We start from the raw sequence: 19,267 nt of genomic DNA, 5'->3' as shown, positions 1-19,267 counted from the left end.
CGAGCGTGTGTTTATGTGTTGATATCCAAACCCAGTGCTAACCCTAGCAGTGTTACCCTAACCCAGGCAGGCGCTGGGTCTTCCCCTGGCCCACTGGGTCCTAGTGCACCGTGGGTAACGTAGTTCCAGCTCCGGACTCTGTCCCAGCAGCAACAAGCAGCCTCTCCAGCTGATTATGCAACAGCTAGCTAGCTGCTCTGGATCTTCCACACACACACACACACATGATTATACACAATACACACACACCGCACTATACACACACTGACACACTGCCAGTCACTGAAGAGCTTGATGTCCTGTGGAGGGGATGGACAGTGATTCCGTGTCATTGTGAGATGTATGACTGGTAACTCACAATTCTCTGCTTAGATCTCTGCCTCTAGTGATGTGCTGTGTGTGTGTGTGTGTGTGTGTGTGTGTGTGTGTGTGTGTGTGTGTGCGTGTGCTCAGCAGCTTGTGCTGGGGTCAGAAGGTCACAAGGCTAAGGGGCAGGCGGATTGGACACACTGCAGCGTGTGTATGTGTGTGTTTGGTCGTTATGGGAACAGAAGTCCATTAGCGGTCGTGTAGAGCCGTGTGCTGAGTCCAGAGTTTCTGGCAAGGCTGGCAGATTGGTGTCAGTATGATGGGAGAGAGGGGGGAGGGGGGAGGGGGAGAGTCAGGGACAACCCTCCTTTAGGGAGCATCTCTCTCCTTCGTTTCTCTCCTTTATTTGTCTCCCTTTCTCCCCGCTCCCTCTGCCAGGTCTGTGTTCACGTTGGGCTTCTCCTCAGGGAATCACCATGCCCTCCTTCAAGTTTCTCTCCTCCCTCACCCTGTGATCCTTCCTTGGTTATTTAGTTAGTGTGTGTGTTAGTGTGTGTGTGTATGTGTGTCCAGGTAAACCTACTTCCTTATGTTTTTTTCCCCCCCAGGGAAAATGTTCATAAAATGTGGGGCAGATACATTGGAGAAAGTGTGTGTGTGTGTGTGTGTGCAGGGGCGGACTGTCCATTGGGGATACCGGGAGATCCCCGGTGGGCCGACGGGGTTGGGATGGTCCAAAATACCGGCCCACTTCCATTACCAACCGGCCCTCTGACATCGCCAGCATCTCATATTATTTCCCATGTCACAGCTTGAATACGTATAAATTGCTCTAAGACCTTTTGTACTCTAGAATCACTGACTGAGTTTTATACTGGTCCTCGCGATCTGTATTCACCCTCATGGTGCCGATTTTTCAAACTTTTTTTGACGCAACTTCTGATCTGTTCTTACAGACTTCGGAAGTTTAACGTAAGAAACTAAACATATATGATGTAATTTCTTTGTAATCATCCTAATTAATGCTAAGTGTATGGGTATTCTTCCAAGTAGGCCAATGACTGGTGGACACGTGCGATGCATTGGGGGGTCTTTATACATCCTCACTTTCACGACAAGACACACTACACAAACAATTAGAGCCATGCTGGGCATAGACATGGGCTGTCCTGGAGCAAAACATACACACACACACCCCACAGACACACACACACACACACCCCACAGACACACACACACGCATACCCCACAGACACACACACACACACACACACACACCCCACAGACACACACACACACACACCCCACAGACACACACACACGCACACCCCACAGACACACTCACTCACACACACCACACACCTTGCTCGCTCAGCATGGTGTGTTTGATGCAGTGACAGTAACATGTTCTCTCCTACTGCTTCGTGTCGTGGTGCTACACTAATCCTTCTCAGAGCGTCTCTTTAACTGTGTCGACTGACACAAACACTTAATACATTCCTTTTGGAAGGTACCTGTTTGGAACGCGTACAAAACCATCCATGGGTCAACCTGGTGGCTCACCGGTTAAGAGCGAACGTCACGCGGGCTAAAGCCTTACTGCAGGGGCCTGGGTTTGATTCCAGCTCGGGTCATTTCCTGTGTGTTGTCGCCCCTCTCTCCCTCCCCGACATTCCCTGACCCCACACACTGTCTATCCCAACAAAGCAGAACCGCACCAACAGACTGCGTCTTTAAAAAGAATAAGCTGGAGAAAATGGTTTCCATGCTTAAGTAGTTGGTTGTTTGTTTGAAATTATGTTTAGTTAGCTGTTCACTGACCTATTAACTCTCCTCTCCCTCCTCTGTTCTCTTCACATCTGCCCTTCTCCCTCCCTCCCTCCCTCCCTCCCTCCCTCCCTCCCTCCCTCCCTCCCTCCCTCCCTCCCTCCCTCCCTCCCTCCCTCCCTCCCTCCCTCCCTCCCTCCCTCCCTCCCTCCCTCCCTCCCTCCCTCCCTCCCTCCCTCCCTCCCTCCCTCTCTCCCTCCCTCCCTCCCTCCCTCCCTCCCTCCCTCCCTCCCTCCCTCCCCCCCTCCCCCCCTCCCCCCTCCCTCCCTCCCTCCCTCCCTCCCTCCCTCTTTCTCTCTCTCTTCCCCGTTTTCCTTCCTCTCATCCCTCCTCTCTCCATGCTCTCCCTTTCGTTCCCTTTCTCCATCTTCGCCATCTTCCTCTCCTCCCCCCCTCTCCTCTCTCTCTCCCTCCAGAAGTACCGGTACCAGGACGAGGACGGGTCGAGCCCCCAGGACCCCTCCCCCCAGGTCCAGGCCTGTCCTCAGCACCCCGGGGGGGTGAAGGAGCTCCCGGCTCTGGGGGTCCGGGGGCACCGGGAGGGCAGGGAGAGCAGGGAGCTGGGCCGGCCGGAGCTGATCCAGGTAGCTGGGAGGCACCTCTCTCAGATCGAGAACGTCCACGGATACGTGACCCACGCACACATCTCCCCCATGAAGGTACGACACACACACACACTCTTATACGCACACACACAGTATCACACAGTGTCTTCAATGAATGACTCTATCCTCAGCTTATTTCCTTTTTTCCCCTTCTTTACTCTTTGCACACACACACACACACACACACTTGGACACACGCAACACACACTTGGACACACACAGTCAAATGAAAGTAAAGCCCTGCAGCATCACTAGCCTACACATCCTTCTGTCAGGAAGTCAGCTGCACCAGAACTAAACCAGGCTCACCAGAACTAAACCAGGCTCACCAGAACTAAACCAGCCTCATAGCTTCCAGGCCAGAGTAATGGGAGAGGCTTAGAACTAAACTATAGCAAGTATTTATACACCTCAGATGAATGGAAAACAAATGAACTTGTTTGATTGTTAGTTTGTTTATGTACACGTGTTGCCTGCATGTCCTGTGGCAATTCACCTGTGGATTATGATGTCATCAAATCCTTCAGCCTTAAACCCTGAAATCTGTGACACTTAATCTCGACAGCCATCGCTATTCATTGAGAACGAGGGAGTTCTTTGTGAATCCAGTCTTTGATTTGTAGTGAATCGTCACACGGTCAGAGTGTTCCTCTCACAAAAGCTCTGCCATTGCGCGTGCATGTCCACGACTGGAGCATGCCGCCACCTTGTGGTCCTTTCCCCTCACTGCAGCCCTCAGCGCGCTTCGGCAAGCGGCGTAAACCCGAAGCACCCACGAGCTGAGTTCTTCTCCTGAGACGTTTACGCCGCGTCATGCATAAGCGTGGGTCATATTGGCGTTCAGATGAGATATCACAGCTTGGTGATGTAACGGGGAGGTTTGGGAGGGGGGATCGGTGCCCCCGGTCTCTCCAGAACATTGCCGGGGCGTGTTCTTGTCGTGGTGCGTCGTAGCCTTGGCTGCTGAGGTGTGTTGGTCAGGTGTGTGTGTGTGTGTGTCCCGGGTGGTTATTTTGAGCGCGGTGTGATGTGGCCCCTCAGCTGGTTATCTGGCTCGAGGCGCTGGGACAGATGGACACGCCATCTTGTCTCTCCATATGACTCTGTTCTCTTCTGACTGGACCACTGTGGGCCTGCTGCTCAACGGTCCACACACACACACATGTACACACAAACCAACGCACGCACACGCCTACACACACACACACACACACACGTGTTGCAGTGGAGGACGTGAGGAGGCTCTGCAGATCGTTCTCTTCTGACTGCCTCCTCCACGCCTCCTCGTCTTCCTGCTCCTTCATCACCAACATCTCTGTACCCCGCTACATGAAACAGCAATGTCTGTGTGTGTGTGTCTCGTGTGTGTGTGTGTGTGTGTGTGTGCGTCGTGGGGGGGTGCGTTCTCCTTTAGGACTCAGTAAACGCGATGACAAGTGAAGCAGCTGTGATCATAGCTTCTCTTACTGTGCTTGATCTCGATATGATCACCTCTGAAGTGCACGCCACCTGCTGATTGTGTGTGTGTGTGTATGTTTGTAGGTATGTGTGAGTAAATGTGTGCGTACGTGTGTGTTGTTCATGTGGATTTTCCATGTCTGTCTGTCCTCATACAGCTCATTGTGTGTGTGTGCGTGTGTGTGCCCAAGGCCAGTCTAAGCTCCTCTCTGTGCTGTAGGTAGAATCTCTGGACGACGAGGGCCAGTCGCCGTCGGCGACGTACGCTCCATCCACCCCCTGTTCGGTGGATGGCCCCGCCCTCTCTACGCTCTACTCCCAAAACCACGCCTACCTCCAGGTAACCCCGCCCCTTCGCCGTCCCGTCGCCCATGGAATGCCCGTCTTTGCTGCCCCCGTCCAACGTTTGGTGTCGTCCGTCTGTTTGTAACCCAAGCTATTCCGGAGCCTTCCGTCTGCGTGGACGATCAGGTGACCCTCAGCTTGGTGCGCCCGCCGCAGCGTCGAGCACGGAAAAAGCTTGCCTCCTTTCCTGTTGTCGTGTTGTTGTTGTTGTTGTAATGTTGCTACTCAAACTCCAGGTGGCAGCATCGCACCGGAGAGCTTGTTGACTCGCGCGGAGCCGCCCGTGGCTGCACTGTGGTGACGTCTTCTTCTGTGGTTTTTGTGGAAGTTGGCTGTGTGTGTGTGTGTTCACAAGCAGTAGCATGCGGGGGTGGGGAGGGTTAAGCAAATCATGTGCATTTAAGCATGTTGCGTTTGAGAGCTGTCGTAAGAACGTCTGTAAAGATGAGCGTCGGCGCCGAAGCCCTGTGTCGTGTGTGCACGTGTTTGACTGAGTGTGTGTTTGTGTGCGACAGGATTGTCGGTTTAGAGTGGGGAGTTTTTTTGGGAGAGACTCCTCAGGCTTCTCCACTCCTCTCAGTTCCACTGGGAACGGGGAAGCATTTGTGCAGCGCACCTCTGCGATGAGTAGGGGGAGACATTTAAGATGAGCGCCTCAGTCTTCCTCAGCAGATCCGTGTCTCACGTTGACCGACACTGTATGTCCATACAAACTCAGATCCCACAAGGCACACACACACACACCAACACACCCATATACACGCGCACACACACAAATACAAACACTAACAGCACTCTAAGGTCCCTGTACATTTCCATCATTAGACTAATGCATAGTAATGGTGTGGGCCAGTCAGAGAGATGAAGGGATGGGGAGGGAGGGAGGGTGGGAAGACAGAAGGAGGAGAGAGTTACATGTTTGTTGTTGGATAGGTCAGATGAGTCTTGGTTTTAATTGGTTCCTGGACTTGGAGAGCCCAACTTTCGCTGGTGAACTCCTCTGTGCTTCTCTACTGACTCTGTACTTTTCATGCACTTTGATACAGACACATCCCACACTGTCACCCGCCCCCTCCAGCCCCCCCCCTCCCTTCTGAGACACTCAGAGATGACACACACTGTCCACTCCTACTCCTTACACAAACTGCTATAGCTCTCACTCGCTCGCTCGCTTGCTCTCTCTCGCGCACTCTTGCTCTCTCTCTCTCTCTCTCTCTCTCTCTCTCTCTCTCTCTCTCTCTCTCTCTCTCTCCATCTCTCTCTTCCTCCCTCCTCTTTACTCATCTCTCTTACAATGTATTTCCCATCTCCCTATCTCACTCCCTTGTCTCTCGCTCTTTCTGTCACTCTGTCTCTCTCTGTCTCTGTCTCTGTCTCTCTGTCTCTCTGTCTCTGTATCTCTGTCTCTGCCCACTTCCTGTGGGTGTGGGAGCCTGGTAAGGATGCAGTCTCTGGGAGTAGGGCCAGGCGGCAGTGTTGAGCTGCAGCTACACTGGGCTTTCCAGCAGCAGTGCCCTCCCCTCCCCCTGGCCCCAGCGCCCTGTCCCCATCAGACCCCTGTCAGGTCCTGCCACTGCCCCACATTCACGTCTTCTGGCTTTACAGTTGCATGTACTGCTGTATGAACTGCTTCTGTGTTTATAGCACCGCTGCTGAATGAGAGAGAGAGAGACAGAGAGAGAGAGACAGAGAGAGAGAGACAGAGAGAGAGAGACAGAGAGAGAGAGACAGAGAGAGAGAGACAGAGAGAGAGAGAGAGAGAGAGAGAGACAGAGAGACAGAGAGACAGAGAGGGAGAGGGAAAGGGAGAGGGAGAGGGGGAGAGCTGTTTTCTTATAGGATTTCACTTCTTGAATTTGTAAATCTTTTTAGGAGACTTAGGAGGGTGGAATTGCTATTTATTTCTTAGCTTGTCTTTCAGTCAGACTCTAATATTCATTTCATAGTTCAAGCAAAGCTGATAATTGAGGTGTGGTTGGTTCATTAGATTCAGCTTTGCATTTCCAAGTCGGAAGTGGAAATAACATTACGTAACTGTCATCATTGACTGCAAAACGGAGGGGAGAGGTGAGGAGTGGAGGGGAGAGGTGAGAGGAAAACAGTGGGGAGGAGAGGAGATAAGTGGAGAGGAGATAAGTGGAGAGGAGAGGAGAGGAGATAAGTGGACATCCAACTGTCAGAGACACCGAGGGGTCCACAGCAGGCTGGTTAAATATGCATGCAGTGTGTTTTTATCTAATTGGCCGCGTGCATTATTGATAGTCTGTAATGTTTATAAGGTGACATTTGAATGTAAAAGCTGGGATGCAGACAGGAGGCATTGTGCTGCAGTGAGACAGGCAGCTGGTCTATCTTCCTGGTCATGTACCTCAGGACACAGTAACACTCATGTACACCTCAGAGTACCAGGATGGGAATAGCTCCATGGTTACAGCATTTCCCTGCAGATCAAGAAGTTGAAGGTTCAATTCCTCACATGTACAGCGCTATGGATAAAAGGATCTGTTCAATGAACACATTTAATTCACGTATTACTGGTTGTAATATGTGGACCGTATATAATAAACTACCAAGAATAGACTGCTGCACTTGTTATTGATTAGTTCCAAGGAGCTACAGTTAGTGGGAAATGAAGCCATCCAATGAAAAGCTGCATTTGTCTCCTAGCAACGGACTGACTGGCCAGAAGGACCTGAGCTACAGGTTCATGTGAATGTAACGGCGCTGCGACTCCCAAAAGACCCTGTATATACTGCTCCTTTCCCATCCTCCTCTCCTCTCTCCTCCTCCTCTCCTCTCTCCTCATCTCTTCCCCTCCTCCTCTCCTCTCTCCTTATCTCCTCTCTCCTCCTCTCCTCTCTCCTCCTCTCCTCTCTCCTCCTCTCCTCCTCTCCTCCTCTCCTCCTCTCCTCTCTCCTCCTCTCCTCCTCTCTTCTCTCCTTATCTCCTCTCTCCTCTCTCTCTCCTCCTCTCTCCTCCTCTCCTCCTCTCCTCTCTCCTCCTCTCCTCCTCTCCTCCTCTCCTCCTCTCCTCTCTCCTCCTCTCCTCTCTCCTCTCTCCTCCTCTCCTCTCTCCTCCTCTCCTCCTCTCCTCTCTCCTCCTCCTCTCCGCTCCTTTCTCCTCTTCTTCTGTTCTCCTCCTCTCCGCTCCTCTCTTCTCCTCTCTCCTCTTCTCTCAGCAGTAGCCGGCTGTTTAGGGGTTACCGGCAGCTTCATTGGATGCGAAAGCTGTTGCCATGGTTTTAGTCCCCAGGGAAACGGAGGCGCAGGCTGTGACAACAGTGTTGGTGTGGCATGCGGGGCCACCTGTAGCTCAGCCTCCCTGGACGCCCAGCCTCAGCCTCAGCCTTTCCCCTGCCTAAGGAAGGGCAGCAGGACTAAGAGAAAACCGAGAGAGAAGCGTGGCGGCACAGAGGGAGAGACAAGGGGGTTGGGAGAGAGATAGCAGGGGTGGAAGTCGCGTGGTCGGTCTCTCCGAGGGGGGTTGAGAAGCCAGCGGAGTCGCTCTCCTCCACCATCGCGAACAGCCTGTTGTTTTTCTATTCTGGGTCATAGCAGTCTGTGTGTGTGTGTGGGCTGTGTGTGTGTGTGTGTGTGTGTAGGAGACGCTTAAACTGAAAACACGGGAGGAAGAGAATACACACAGCCTCATCAGCAAGGGAGTCTTATTGAACACACACACACTCTCCCTGGATTTGACTCCTCTCTCTCGCTTGGGAAAACTGCATCGTTCTTCTTCCTCTGCCATTTGGGGAGATATTTATTGTCTATTTTTATTGTATTTTTTCTCCTGGATCTGTAAGCGTGCTCCGTGGGGGGTCAGGTTTCGTGCTTATGTAATTGGCTGACTGGCTGGCGGGGGGTGTGGCCAGAGGGGGTGGAAATGTTATCTGTGGAGAGGAGGGTTGGGTTTCTACTCTGCACAATAGGTCTGGAGTGGCACCAATCAATGACTGGGTGAAAGCTGCTCTGTAACTGGAAGAGTGAAGCTGTCGGGGGAGTCAGGGCTGCACGCTTCAGAGAGGAAACGAGAGACAGAGAGGCTTAAGAAGCAAGGCATAGCTAAACCACACCACTCCTCCGTCCGTCTGTCTGTCTGTCCATCTGTCTGTCTGTCTGTCTGTCCATCTGTTCGTTTGTCTGTCTGTCTGTCTCTCCATCCAGCTGTCTGTTCTGCCCTGGTTCTCCCCTCTTCTCATCCCTCCAATCATCAGTTAATGTGGGGGGCGGGCAAAGGGGGTTAGAGTGGTGGCTGCCAGAACAATGACTCTGCTCTTAAGCGGGCGCCGGGATTGAGCCCGGGTCATCCGCACTCCTCTGGACGACCACTAGAGGGACGGACGGACAACGGGGAAAACGAGATTGAGAAGGAGAGAGATTGCTTGTTTACGGTCTGGTCGGGTAACCGCGCTCCCGTCCCACTTCTCCATCCGGCCTCTCGCGGAGAGGAGAGGAAACGCTTTCCCTCCATTCCCCCCCTCCCTGGTCCTCATAGAGAACGTGGCGATGCGTCGTGAGCACGCGCCAGGCTAAGGCACGCAGGATGCCCCACAGCGTTTCTGAGGAACGCCGCAACTGCCGCAACTTCTCCCCGGGATCAGCCTGCCAGGCTGCCTAGGTCCCCGGCTGGCCGGCTGCCTGCTCTTCCTTCCCTCCCATGCATCCCCGGCCACAGTCTCTCCACCGGACAGCTGTTCCACGCCCGAGGCAAGAGGAGTAGAGAGAGGAAGAGAGAGCCTCCTTGCCGTCCGCCCGCTCGGCGCCGCCGAGATGAACTACATATTCGGGAACAACACCCTTTACCCGCGCGGGGGGCGGGGAGGCGGAGGAGGAGGAGGGGGGGAGGGCACGGCCCGGGGGTCCACAAACAGAAGCAGGGGCCCAAGAGGGGCTCGTCGGAGGAGCTGCCGCACGCCCCGGGCTCCTCGTCCTCCTCCTCGTCCTCCTCGTCCCGCTGGCAGCAGCTGCTCACCTTCTTTGCGCGGAGGAATGCCTTCAGTGACTGTATCACACCTGGATCCGGCCAGGTAACACACACACACACACATGCACCTGGTATAGGACGGGACAAGCGCTTCAAGACTTGCTGTGGGTGTGCTGTCACATTGCCTGAGGGGCAGGCAGGGGAGCAGGGCGGGGGTATCATAACCGAGTTTGATCTTTTGTTTGCTGTTTCTGAGAAACGTATTGTGGTCAAGGCCATAGATGAGGCATCTAGTTTCACCTGTGCTATCCCACCCCATTAACCTGGTCTAATACAAGTTTGTAGTTTTCCGACTGAGTGTAACAAACAAATTGCTAAATATTTGTTGTCGCTAGCTCTCTTTCCTCCGTCAGCTTGTGTCTGTCTGTTTGTCTCTCTCTCTCTCTCTCTCTCTCTCTCTCTCTCTCTCGCTCTCGCTCTCGCTCTCGCTCTCTCTCGCTCTCTCTCGCTCTCTCTCTGTATATCTCCTTTAATTTCCCTCTCCCTTTGCCTGCCTGTCGGTCTGTCTAGTGCCTGCAGCACTCAGTGGTCTGTTATCCAGCCAGCCTGAGTCAGTAATCATATTGGCTTCCCTAAGTGTCTTTTTCCCAAGGTGTTGTCTAAAGCACTCAGTGGATGACTGATGTTCCATTACCTGGTTTAGCAGACCGACCCACAGACTGGGGGGCTGCCAACACAGTACTGCCAGTGAGAGAGAAGGGGATGGGCGGATGGGCGGATGAATTGACAACCAAATGGATGGGTGGGCTGGCAGATGGCTAGACTAGAGAGAGGAATTGCATAGGATTTATAGTTGCGAGTTGGAGGTCGGTTCTGTGTGTGTGTCTGCCAGCCTGGATGCAGACAAAGAGCCAATAGCGAAGGTTTTCCAGAGGCCCAAGCAGGCCTTGTTACCACACAAACTCAACACCATGACTCTTTAATGAACCTCTTTCTAAGTTCTTCTGAATGACCTGGAGCCTGTAACCACATCCATTTACAGCCTTCCATATCACCAGTAGCGTCGACAACTACATCCTTCCTCACAGCCTAACAGGCTAGCCACGTACCGTGTCATCTAGTTACCTTAACTTAGTCACCTAGCCAAGTACTCTTCCACATAGGTACCTTACTTAGTCACCTAGCCACCTACCTATCTGCATACTCATCCAAGCTGCGAATAGGACGAGTCTTAATCTGTCAGGTTTCCGTGTACATTTTACATTTAGCAGACGCTCTTATCCAGAGCAACTAACAGTACAGGGACATTCCCCCGGGGCGGGAAGGGACACAAAGTCATTTGGCACGGCCGAGAATCTGACACCCAGTCTGAGGTTTATAGAGGTTTTGTAGAGGTTTATATCTGGAGGCTTTAACACCAACATAACGTTCCTCAGCTCCTACAGGAGATCTTCAAACACGCAGAAATACATTCTCCTACATAGACAGGAGAGGTTGGATCCTATTTACCGTACGTCCTAAATACCTTTATCAAACTACGGCCCGTGAACTATCAATGTGCCAACAAAGGCTTGAGGGGACGTTGTGAAATCGTGAGCGACGTTGTGTAATCTGAAGACGTCCCAGGCCTTATCCGGCCCTGTTGTTTCCAGTGACTGTTGAACTGGGCTGGGCCCTCGGGCTGCCACTCAGCTTCAGGTAACCGCACCATGTGACCTGTAGTGTGCTGAAGTCTGCCACTGGATTTATGGTCTTCTCTTGTAGACCGGAGGAGAGAAGTGGTCCGCAGTAACTTTCTTGTTCTCTCTCGATCTCTCTCTCTCGATCGATCTCTCTCAATCTCTCAATCTTTCTCTCCCCTCCCTTTCCCTCTTTCTGTCCTCTCTTCCCTCTTTCTTTCTTTCTTTCCTTCTCTCTCCATCCCTCCATCTTCTCCATGTCTCCCCCCTTCACATTTCTATCTCTGTTATTCTGCCTCTGGAGGTTTGGCTCTGTAATAATTAATGTGTGGAGCAGAGCTGAGAATGAAAGCTGCTCACTTACCCTACAGAGCGTTCCTGGGGAGGAACCAGTGAAGGAGAGATGCAGTCAGAGAGTGGAGAGGGGACTGAATGGCTTGGTGATTGATTACTGTTTGTTTGCCTCCTCTTAGGAGGAATTAGTCAAATAAATCAAGATGAGAGAAGCTATCCAATATAAAGTGTTTGGCATGCACTCTAGAGCACACACACACACACACACACACACACACAGTCTGTTCCCTTCGGAGAACACCGAATCATCCTGCTGAGATGACGGAAACTTTTCTGCTTGCCCCGTTCTCAATGGGATTAGTCTGTGTTTGTGTGTGTGTTTGTGTGTGTGTGTGTGTGTACAGTATGTCTGTGAAGGTGACAACTCAATGTTTAACGATGTTAGGAGTTAAGTTCTCTGAAAGGGAGCAATCCTTGGTCTCTGCCTCCGTGTGACTGACTCACGGCAGGTCATTTAGGAGTCATTTGTAGTTGTAAATGAATACATCTTCAGTTCCCATTCACCGTCCCATGTATTCATCTCAAGTGACAGCCTTTGTCTTGTTAGAGAGATCGTTCACACCTCTCTCTTTCTAGGTCTCTAGCTCTACTCTCTCTCCTGCTTTCTCCTGCTCTCTCCTCCTCCCCTTTCTCCTGCTCTCTCTCCTGCTCTCTCCTCCTCTCTCTCCTGCTCTCTCTCTCCTGCTCTCTCCTCCTCTCTCTCCTGCTCTCTCTCTCCTGCTCTCTCTCTCCTGCTCTCTTCTGCTCTCTCTCTCCTGCTCTCTCTCTCCTGCTCTTTCCTGCTCTCTCTCTCTCTCTCTCTCTCCTGCTCTCTCCTGCTCTCTCTCTCCTGCTCTCTCTCTCCTGCTCTCTCCTGCTCTCTCTCTCTCTCCTGCTTTCTTCTGCTCTCTCTCTCCTGCTCTCACCTGCTCTCTCCTGCTCTCACCTGCTCTCTCCTGCTCTCTCTCTCTCTCTCTCTCTCTCTCTCTCTCTCTCTCTCTCTCTCTCTCTCTCTCCTGCTCTCTCCTGCTCTCTCTCTCCTGCTCTCTCTCTCTCTCTCTCTCTCCTGCTCTCTCTCTCCTGCTCTCTCTCTCTCTCTCCTCCTCCTCTCTCCTGCTCTCTCCTGCTCTCTCTCTCTCTCTCCTGCTCTCTCTCTCTCTCCTGCTCTCTCTCCCTCTCTCTCTCCTGCTCTCTCTCTCCTGCTCTCTCCTGCTCTCTCTCTCCTGCTCTCTCTCTCTCTTTCTCTCTGTCCTGCTCTCTCTCTCCTGCTCTCTCCTGCTCTCTCTCTTTCTCTCTCCTGCTCTCTCTCTCCTGCTCTCTCTGACCAGTGGTTGTCACTGTCTCACACTCGTTTGCAAACAGTGTTGAATACCGATAGACAAGATATCATTTTAAACCTTCTCTTCCATCGATTATTTCTCGAATGGATCGAATCGCCGGCCGATGTAATGACTAAACAGACAGAGATGTACAGTAGGCACAAGGACGGACATCTGCAGTAAATGAATGTGTGTGTTCCCACACACTCATCGCCTTCCTTGAGACTTCCATCAAGAGGTGATGCAACCCCCCCACGCCCCCCCCACCCCCTCCTCCTCGCCATCCCTCAGCCCCTGAGACTCGGATGGTTGCAACACTAAGGTCCCTCCCCACTCTCTCTCTCTCTCTCTCTCTCTCTCTTTCTCTCTCTCTCTCTCTCTCTCTCTGTCTCTCTGTCTCTCTCTCCTCACTGCGGTGCTCCGCTTTGGCTGTTGGCATGGAGACGTTGCCATGGCAATAGTCAAGCGATACGCGGTGGGTGTCTCGTCGCTCGCGTGCGTACGTGTGTGTGTGTGTGTGTGTGGGTGGGCTGAGGTGGTGCCTGCTAGGTTCTGGGGCTTACGTGCTGGCACACTAACCTGTCATCTTCTCACGTGAACCCGTGGCTGAGAGTAGTGAACGCAACCTTGCCTGACGACCTCCCCCCTGCCCCCTCCCCTGCAGAGTGTAGTGGCGTGGGCCACGAACGCAAGCTGAGGTACGTTTGGCTGCAGAAGGCCCAGCGAGAGGTGTGTGTGTGTGTGCTCCAAGTGGTGCATCGCTTTCACTGTGTGGGTTGATTCTCGCTCAACAACTCTCTCCCACACACACACGAACATACATGCTCGCACACACACACACACACACTCGCACACACGCATATGCGCTCTCCCTACCTCTGTTTATTTTCCTCACTCTTTCTTCTTCTCATTCTCCCTCACGCACACCCTCGTCGTCCTCCATCTTCTTCAAACGTGCAACTATTCTTAGCTGCTTCATAACTTCCTAAACTTGTCCATTCCGACTACCTAAACTGCCTTCTCCCCTGGCTCTGTATGACTCTAAGGGCACTGTGTTTTGTTCCAGAGTCAGTTCTGCTTCAAGGCCAGAGGTGGTTTGGTGGCTCACAGTTGTTGAAGTCCCTCCTTGAAGCGATTAGCTCAGCAAGTTAGCACAGTTCTGTAGCATGCATGCCATTGACTCTGTGCTGTAAGCTACTTAAGGACAGGATACACTGTGCGCTGTGTAATCCTACCTGAAGGATCTTCCACTGGCGGTGCCAACTGTCAAGTCCAATTCAAACACGCACAAACCACATACACATACAGACACACTGGAACCAAACAAAGTTCAAGTGATACAGCCACTAGTAATACCCCCACCCCAAGTCAACAGCCATGATCAGGTTGTAACAGATACGGATGTGTCTGTGCGGTCTGGAGAGAGGAGGGATGCAGAGAGGAGGGATGCAGAGAGGAGGGATGCAGAGAGGAGGGATGGAGAGAGGAGGGATGCAGAGAGGAGGGATGCAGAGAGGAAGGATGGAGGGATGCAGAGAGGAGGGATGCAGAGAGGAGGGATGCAGAGAGGAGGGATAGAGAGAGGAGGGATGCAGAGAGGAGGGATGCAGAGAGGAGGGATGCAGAGAGGAAGGATGGAGGGATGCAGAGAGGAGGGATGCAGAGAGGAGGGATGCAGAGAGGAAGGATGGAGAGAGGAGGGATGCAGAGAGGAGGGATGCAGAGAGGAGGGATGCAGAGAGGAGGGATGGAGAGAGGAGGGATGCAGAGAGGAGGGATGCAGAGAGGAGGGATGGAGAGAGGAGGGATGCAGAGAGGAGGGATGCAGAGAGGAGGGATAGAGAGAGGAAGGATGCAGAGAGGAGGGATGGAGGGATGCAGAGAGGAGGGATGGAGGGATGCAGAGAGGAGGGATGCAGAGAGGAGGGATGCAGAGAGGAAGGATGGAGAGAGGAGGGATGCAGAGAGGAGGGATGGAGGGATGCAGAGAGGAGAGACAGGACCGTTAGAGGATATGTCCCTGATGGTTTAGGAATCCTTCGTTGATAAAAATGAATGTCTAAGCAACGTGAAAGTCTGGTGATTTATATTCATATTTTATTCATTTACCAGATACTTTTATCTAAAGTGATGTACAAATGGGGCATAACAAAGAACAACAGAAGATGAAAGATTGTAAGTGCATAGAAGAGTCCGAAGTCAAGGAATGGTGTTGTTTACCAGCCACATTGTGAAGTGACCACATCTCAGCTACCAGACACAGTGAACAAAATGAACACTACAGTACATCTCAATCAGACACGCACATAGATACACGCCGACACCCACAAACATGCACACACACACACACACACACACACACATACAAGCACTAATCTATCTGGCCCTGATTGTAATGTGCATGCTTCATAGCGGTGAGATGGGAGCAGGATAATGGCTGCTGTAGATATCGCTACGTTGTATCTGTTGTCTCTTAGGATCTTCTGTCATGGCACCCATGAGTAATAATGCTCTATTGCATAGTCGAGCTAAGTGTCTATCCAGCTAACATCGTTATTGACCACGGTGGAACATTCTAGTGGGGTATTTGTGCTATTGAGCGAGGCGGCCGGTGGATCTTAAGAGGCTCTCAGGTGCACTCCGCCTTCTCTTCAGCCGTGACTGGCAGCAGGGGGTTTAATGCAGGGCAAGAGTTATGTGAAGGCCCACTCACTGATTAAGCACGTCCTTTATTTGGTTGGCAGTGTTTAGTTTCATGTGTTGCGTTGGCTGAACTCAGAAGCCCAGATTCTTTGTGTCGGCACTGTACTCTGCTGTTACTGGACTTCTGGTACCCGTGGTGAAGTTATGGATTGCAATAAGTTGACTGGTGATGACATGTCATTAAATCCGTCTTTTAAGTTTCTAATAGATTACTGCTGTATAACCTTAACCCTAATTAGCAGCTTTAGGAAATGCTTTTTATACATGGAAAAATAAGTAGTTAAACATACTTTTGTATAGCCATATATTTCAGGACATCACTGATAGACCAGCTGTGTGCTTGTTCAGATGGGCCTCTGCCACTCCCCGGTGTTTAGAACCGGTATTACACCCTGGACACCTCTTCGAAGCCCTCTCTCACCCTCAATTCCAAGAGTGTATGGCTGCAGCCTGCAGCCTCCCGTCTCATGCCCTCCCGTCTCATGCCTCTACCACTCAAAATAAAAGCTTTTCTGGGCCGCTATTTCTCCTTCCTACTTTGGTGTACATGTTTTTTTTTTGCTAGACTACAGACTAAAAATCAATTCTGCGGCTGCAGCCTGGGAGCTTGAGTTTAGGCGTCACAACGACAGTTGAGGTCAGGATTAGTTTAAGGCCATACCCATCTCCTCAATTCTGGGAGGCATGCTGGGAAATTCTGATACTGCTCACTCTGTTTTCCAGAGTTGGTGAATAGGAAGCCCAAATACAAAAGTTGGGGTTTGTTTGAGTTAACTGAAATCCTCAGAAGTAATTGCAATGAGGATTGCAGTTCGCCTTCGCGGTTAGTCCCCATCTGTTGCAGAAGATCTGGCCCTGTTCTTATCGGGAGTAAAGCATCGGATGTACGATCAGTGGCTCATGTTCAATTGAACAGATCCCAAACCAGAAGTCCTGTGTTGACATGCTGCTATTTAGAAGATCAGATGTCTACTCTGACAAGACTGTTCCCAGGAGTCTTTGGTTTGCTGTTAATGACTTCAGAGGTAGGGGGCGATGTTGAGCTTAAGACACGGTTCAGTGGTATATGGAACAGCAGAGTGAGCATACTAGTGTGATGTAAGAAGCGGCGCAGGCGTATACCAGTGTGCCCATAAAACCGCTAGCTGCTACACACCTAATGCTAAGGGTCACCAACATGGCTGCGTTTGACATGCTGGGTATTCGTCAACATGGGTGGGCATGGCTGTATGTGTGTGACCACCATAATCTGAGTTTCTTACATTGTGATGTAGTGAGCTGGAACATACTGTACAAACCCACCCCGTAATCATTCACCTGGCCAGTCAGTGACTCAGGGGTTATTAGTAGCTTGAATGTATTTGCCTTGTGTTCTAATAACTAGCTTGTTTACACAACCCTCCAAAAAGGACCTGTTTTACAGAAAGGATTTGTGTTGCCTTAAAGAGCATTTGGATCGCTCGCTCTAAATCTCACTTTCAACCCCCAACCCCCCCTTTTCTCTCTGTCAGTGTGTATGTCCATTTATCTATCTTCCCCTCCCGATCCTCCCTCCCTCCCCCCTCCATTTAATGTCATCCCTCCTCATCTCTCCAGCCAGGGCTTTGTGAGAGGGTGGCTGTTAGCGTTGAGATGCTAACTCCCCCCTACCCCCCTCATTCTCCCTGCTCACTGTGGCCTCTCATGCAGTACACACACACAGAGCAATAGGCACACACACACACACAGAGCAATAGACACACACACACACACACACACACACACACACACAGAGCAATAGACACACACACACACGCACACACAGCAGTGGTTCTCTCTCTGCCACACACACACACACACACACACTAACTACATGCTGCTGAAATAGCCCCCAGTGCTAGCACTTTACATAGGGGTCTTACTATAGTACATTTCTCCCCGAGCACCCTGCCCCCCTCTCTCTCTCTTACAAAGGAATAAGTCAACAGTAAACTCGTCTCTGGTCCGGGGCGAGCCATGACACCCATCAGTGCCCCTCTCCACCGGAGGAGTGAGTTAACCTGTTTTCAGCTTCGCGATGGCTGGATGCACACATGAAGTACATGAAATACCGACCTGTCTGTCCGTCCGTCTGTCGACCTATGCTCTTTCTATAGCGAGGCCTTGGGAGATGTCCCTGGCTCTGGTTTTAAGTGCCGTCTCTCAGACGCATCTGACTTTTCCCTCAAATATCAGATGTAGCCTGGTGAACACAGGCCACTGGATGGGTCTAACGAGTGTGCTGGACCACTCTGTATACCATAGGCTAGCTATGTCTTCCAGCTAAGTGTGTCCGTGGCATTTTATCTATAGTTTTCATTTAGGCGCCTCGAAAAATCCTGTCCTTTATGGTTTGTTCCTGGCTTATAGAACTAGAAAAACTCTGCAGAGCTCCCTAAACCATGACGTGCTGTTTTTGCGGTTCTCCTCCACGCGTTTTGAGGAGTGTAGCCAACTATAGTTCAGCGTGGTGCATGTTGCGCCTGTGGGCTAGGGGCAGCCCCCGCTGGCGAGCAGCATCTTTCACGTCCGGAGAGCATGTTTGTAACCACAGCTTGGATCAGGATTAACTCACAGACCCCACCACCACTCCCCCCTCCATGCTCCACGCTGCCCTGACCACGATGGTGGTCACCAGGACAAGTGAACGGGCGGGGAACTAGGCCAGCACATACACGCCCAGGCACTCCCACACGTATGCAGAAGTGTGGCCATGCACAAACACACACACATGCACACAAAAGCTCACTCACACACACACACACACTATGTCAGTGCATTCATTCCAGTTGACCTGGCCTCACTTTAGGCTTTTGCTCTCTAATGCTCTGAGAAGTAAAAACAAAAGCTTGTGGACGTAAGTGGAACCGGTAGCAATGGACCAATCCCAGCCCTCCTTCCCTCCCTCCCTATGTCAGGCTCCACAGACAAGCGCTGAGCCCCATATCACTGTCTGTGCTCCGCATTGATTATTCATGCCTGGGTGCTGTCATGTGCAGTGCCCACCGGAGCTCATTAATTGGCGAGCGAGGGGGAACGAGAGGCAGAGAGACGCAGCGAGAGAGACGGAGAGGCAGAGACGCTGAGAGAGGGAAGCGGTGCAGAAGAGAGTGTGGCAAAGAGAGAGAGAGTGTGGCAGAGAGAGAGAGAGAGAGAGTGAAGAGAACGCTCAAAGACCGGCTCTGTCCTCTCTCCGTGGAACGCCGCTAGACCAGCCGCCAAAGAAAGGAGAGAAGGAAGACAGAATCCATTCTTCTTCTGGACCACTCATACTTTTCGTCTCCACCTCGTCCTCCGCCCTGATTTGCTTCTTTTTTCGTCTCCCTTCTGGACCTCCAACTTCAGCCTCCATCTCTTGCTCCATCCAGCCTCGCTTGTCTCCATCTCCAACCATGACCACCTATTTCCACAACCACGAGTTCTGTTGCGGGCCTCCACAGGGCTGTGGATCCGGTAAGGGCAAGGCGAAGCCTGGCCAGGCCAAGGCACAGCCCCAGCCCCAGGCCCGCGTTCACCAGAGACTCCTTCAGAACCAGGACCAACTGGTCCAGATTCACAGGCAGCAGCAGCAGATCCAGCTACAGCAACATCAGATACTACAGCAGCAACTGCACTCTCCGAATCATCAACTACAACTGCATTCTCCAAACCCTCAACTACATTCTCCGAATCATCAACTACAGCTTCATTCTCCGAATCATCAACTACAGCTTCACTCTCCGAATCATCAACTACAGCTTCACGCTCC

The 19,267-nt window shown here is 51.8% G+C and overlaps 1 protein-coding gene across 5 annotated transcripts in view; it reads left to right on the top strand.

The window, feature by feature from the left end:
• The window catches only part of dlg1a (discs large MAGUK scaffold protein 1a), a 70,559-nt gene that overhangs the window by 15,341 nt on the left and 35,951 nt on the right, over positions 1–19,267 (top strand). For 3 of the 5 annotated variants that reach the window (XM_084675526.1, XM_084675525.1, XM_084675524.1), the window contains exons 4-5: positions 2,553–2,795; positions 4,420–4,539. In XM_084675526.1, the coding sequence (XP_084531652.1) occupies positions 2,553–2,795; positions 4,420–4,539 (363 nt within the window). The remainder of the gene's footprint in view (positions 1–2,552; positions 2,796–4,419; positions 4,540–19,267) is intronic. The other 2 variants (XM_084675528.1, XM_084675527.1) reach the window with 1 other exon arrangement.

This window comes from Hypomesus nipponensis, chromosome 16, assembly GCF_054491055.1.
Source record: "Hypomesus nipponensis isolate SF chromosome 16, ASM5449105v1, whole genome shotgun sequence".
NCBI lineage: Eukaryota > Metazoa > Chordata > Actinopteri > Osmeriformes > Osmeridae > Hypomesus > Hypomesus nipponensis.
Note: the sequence above shows the minus strand (reverse complement) of the source record. Positions and strands in the feature narration are given on the sequence as shown.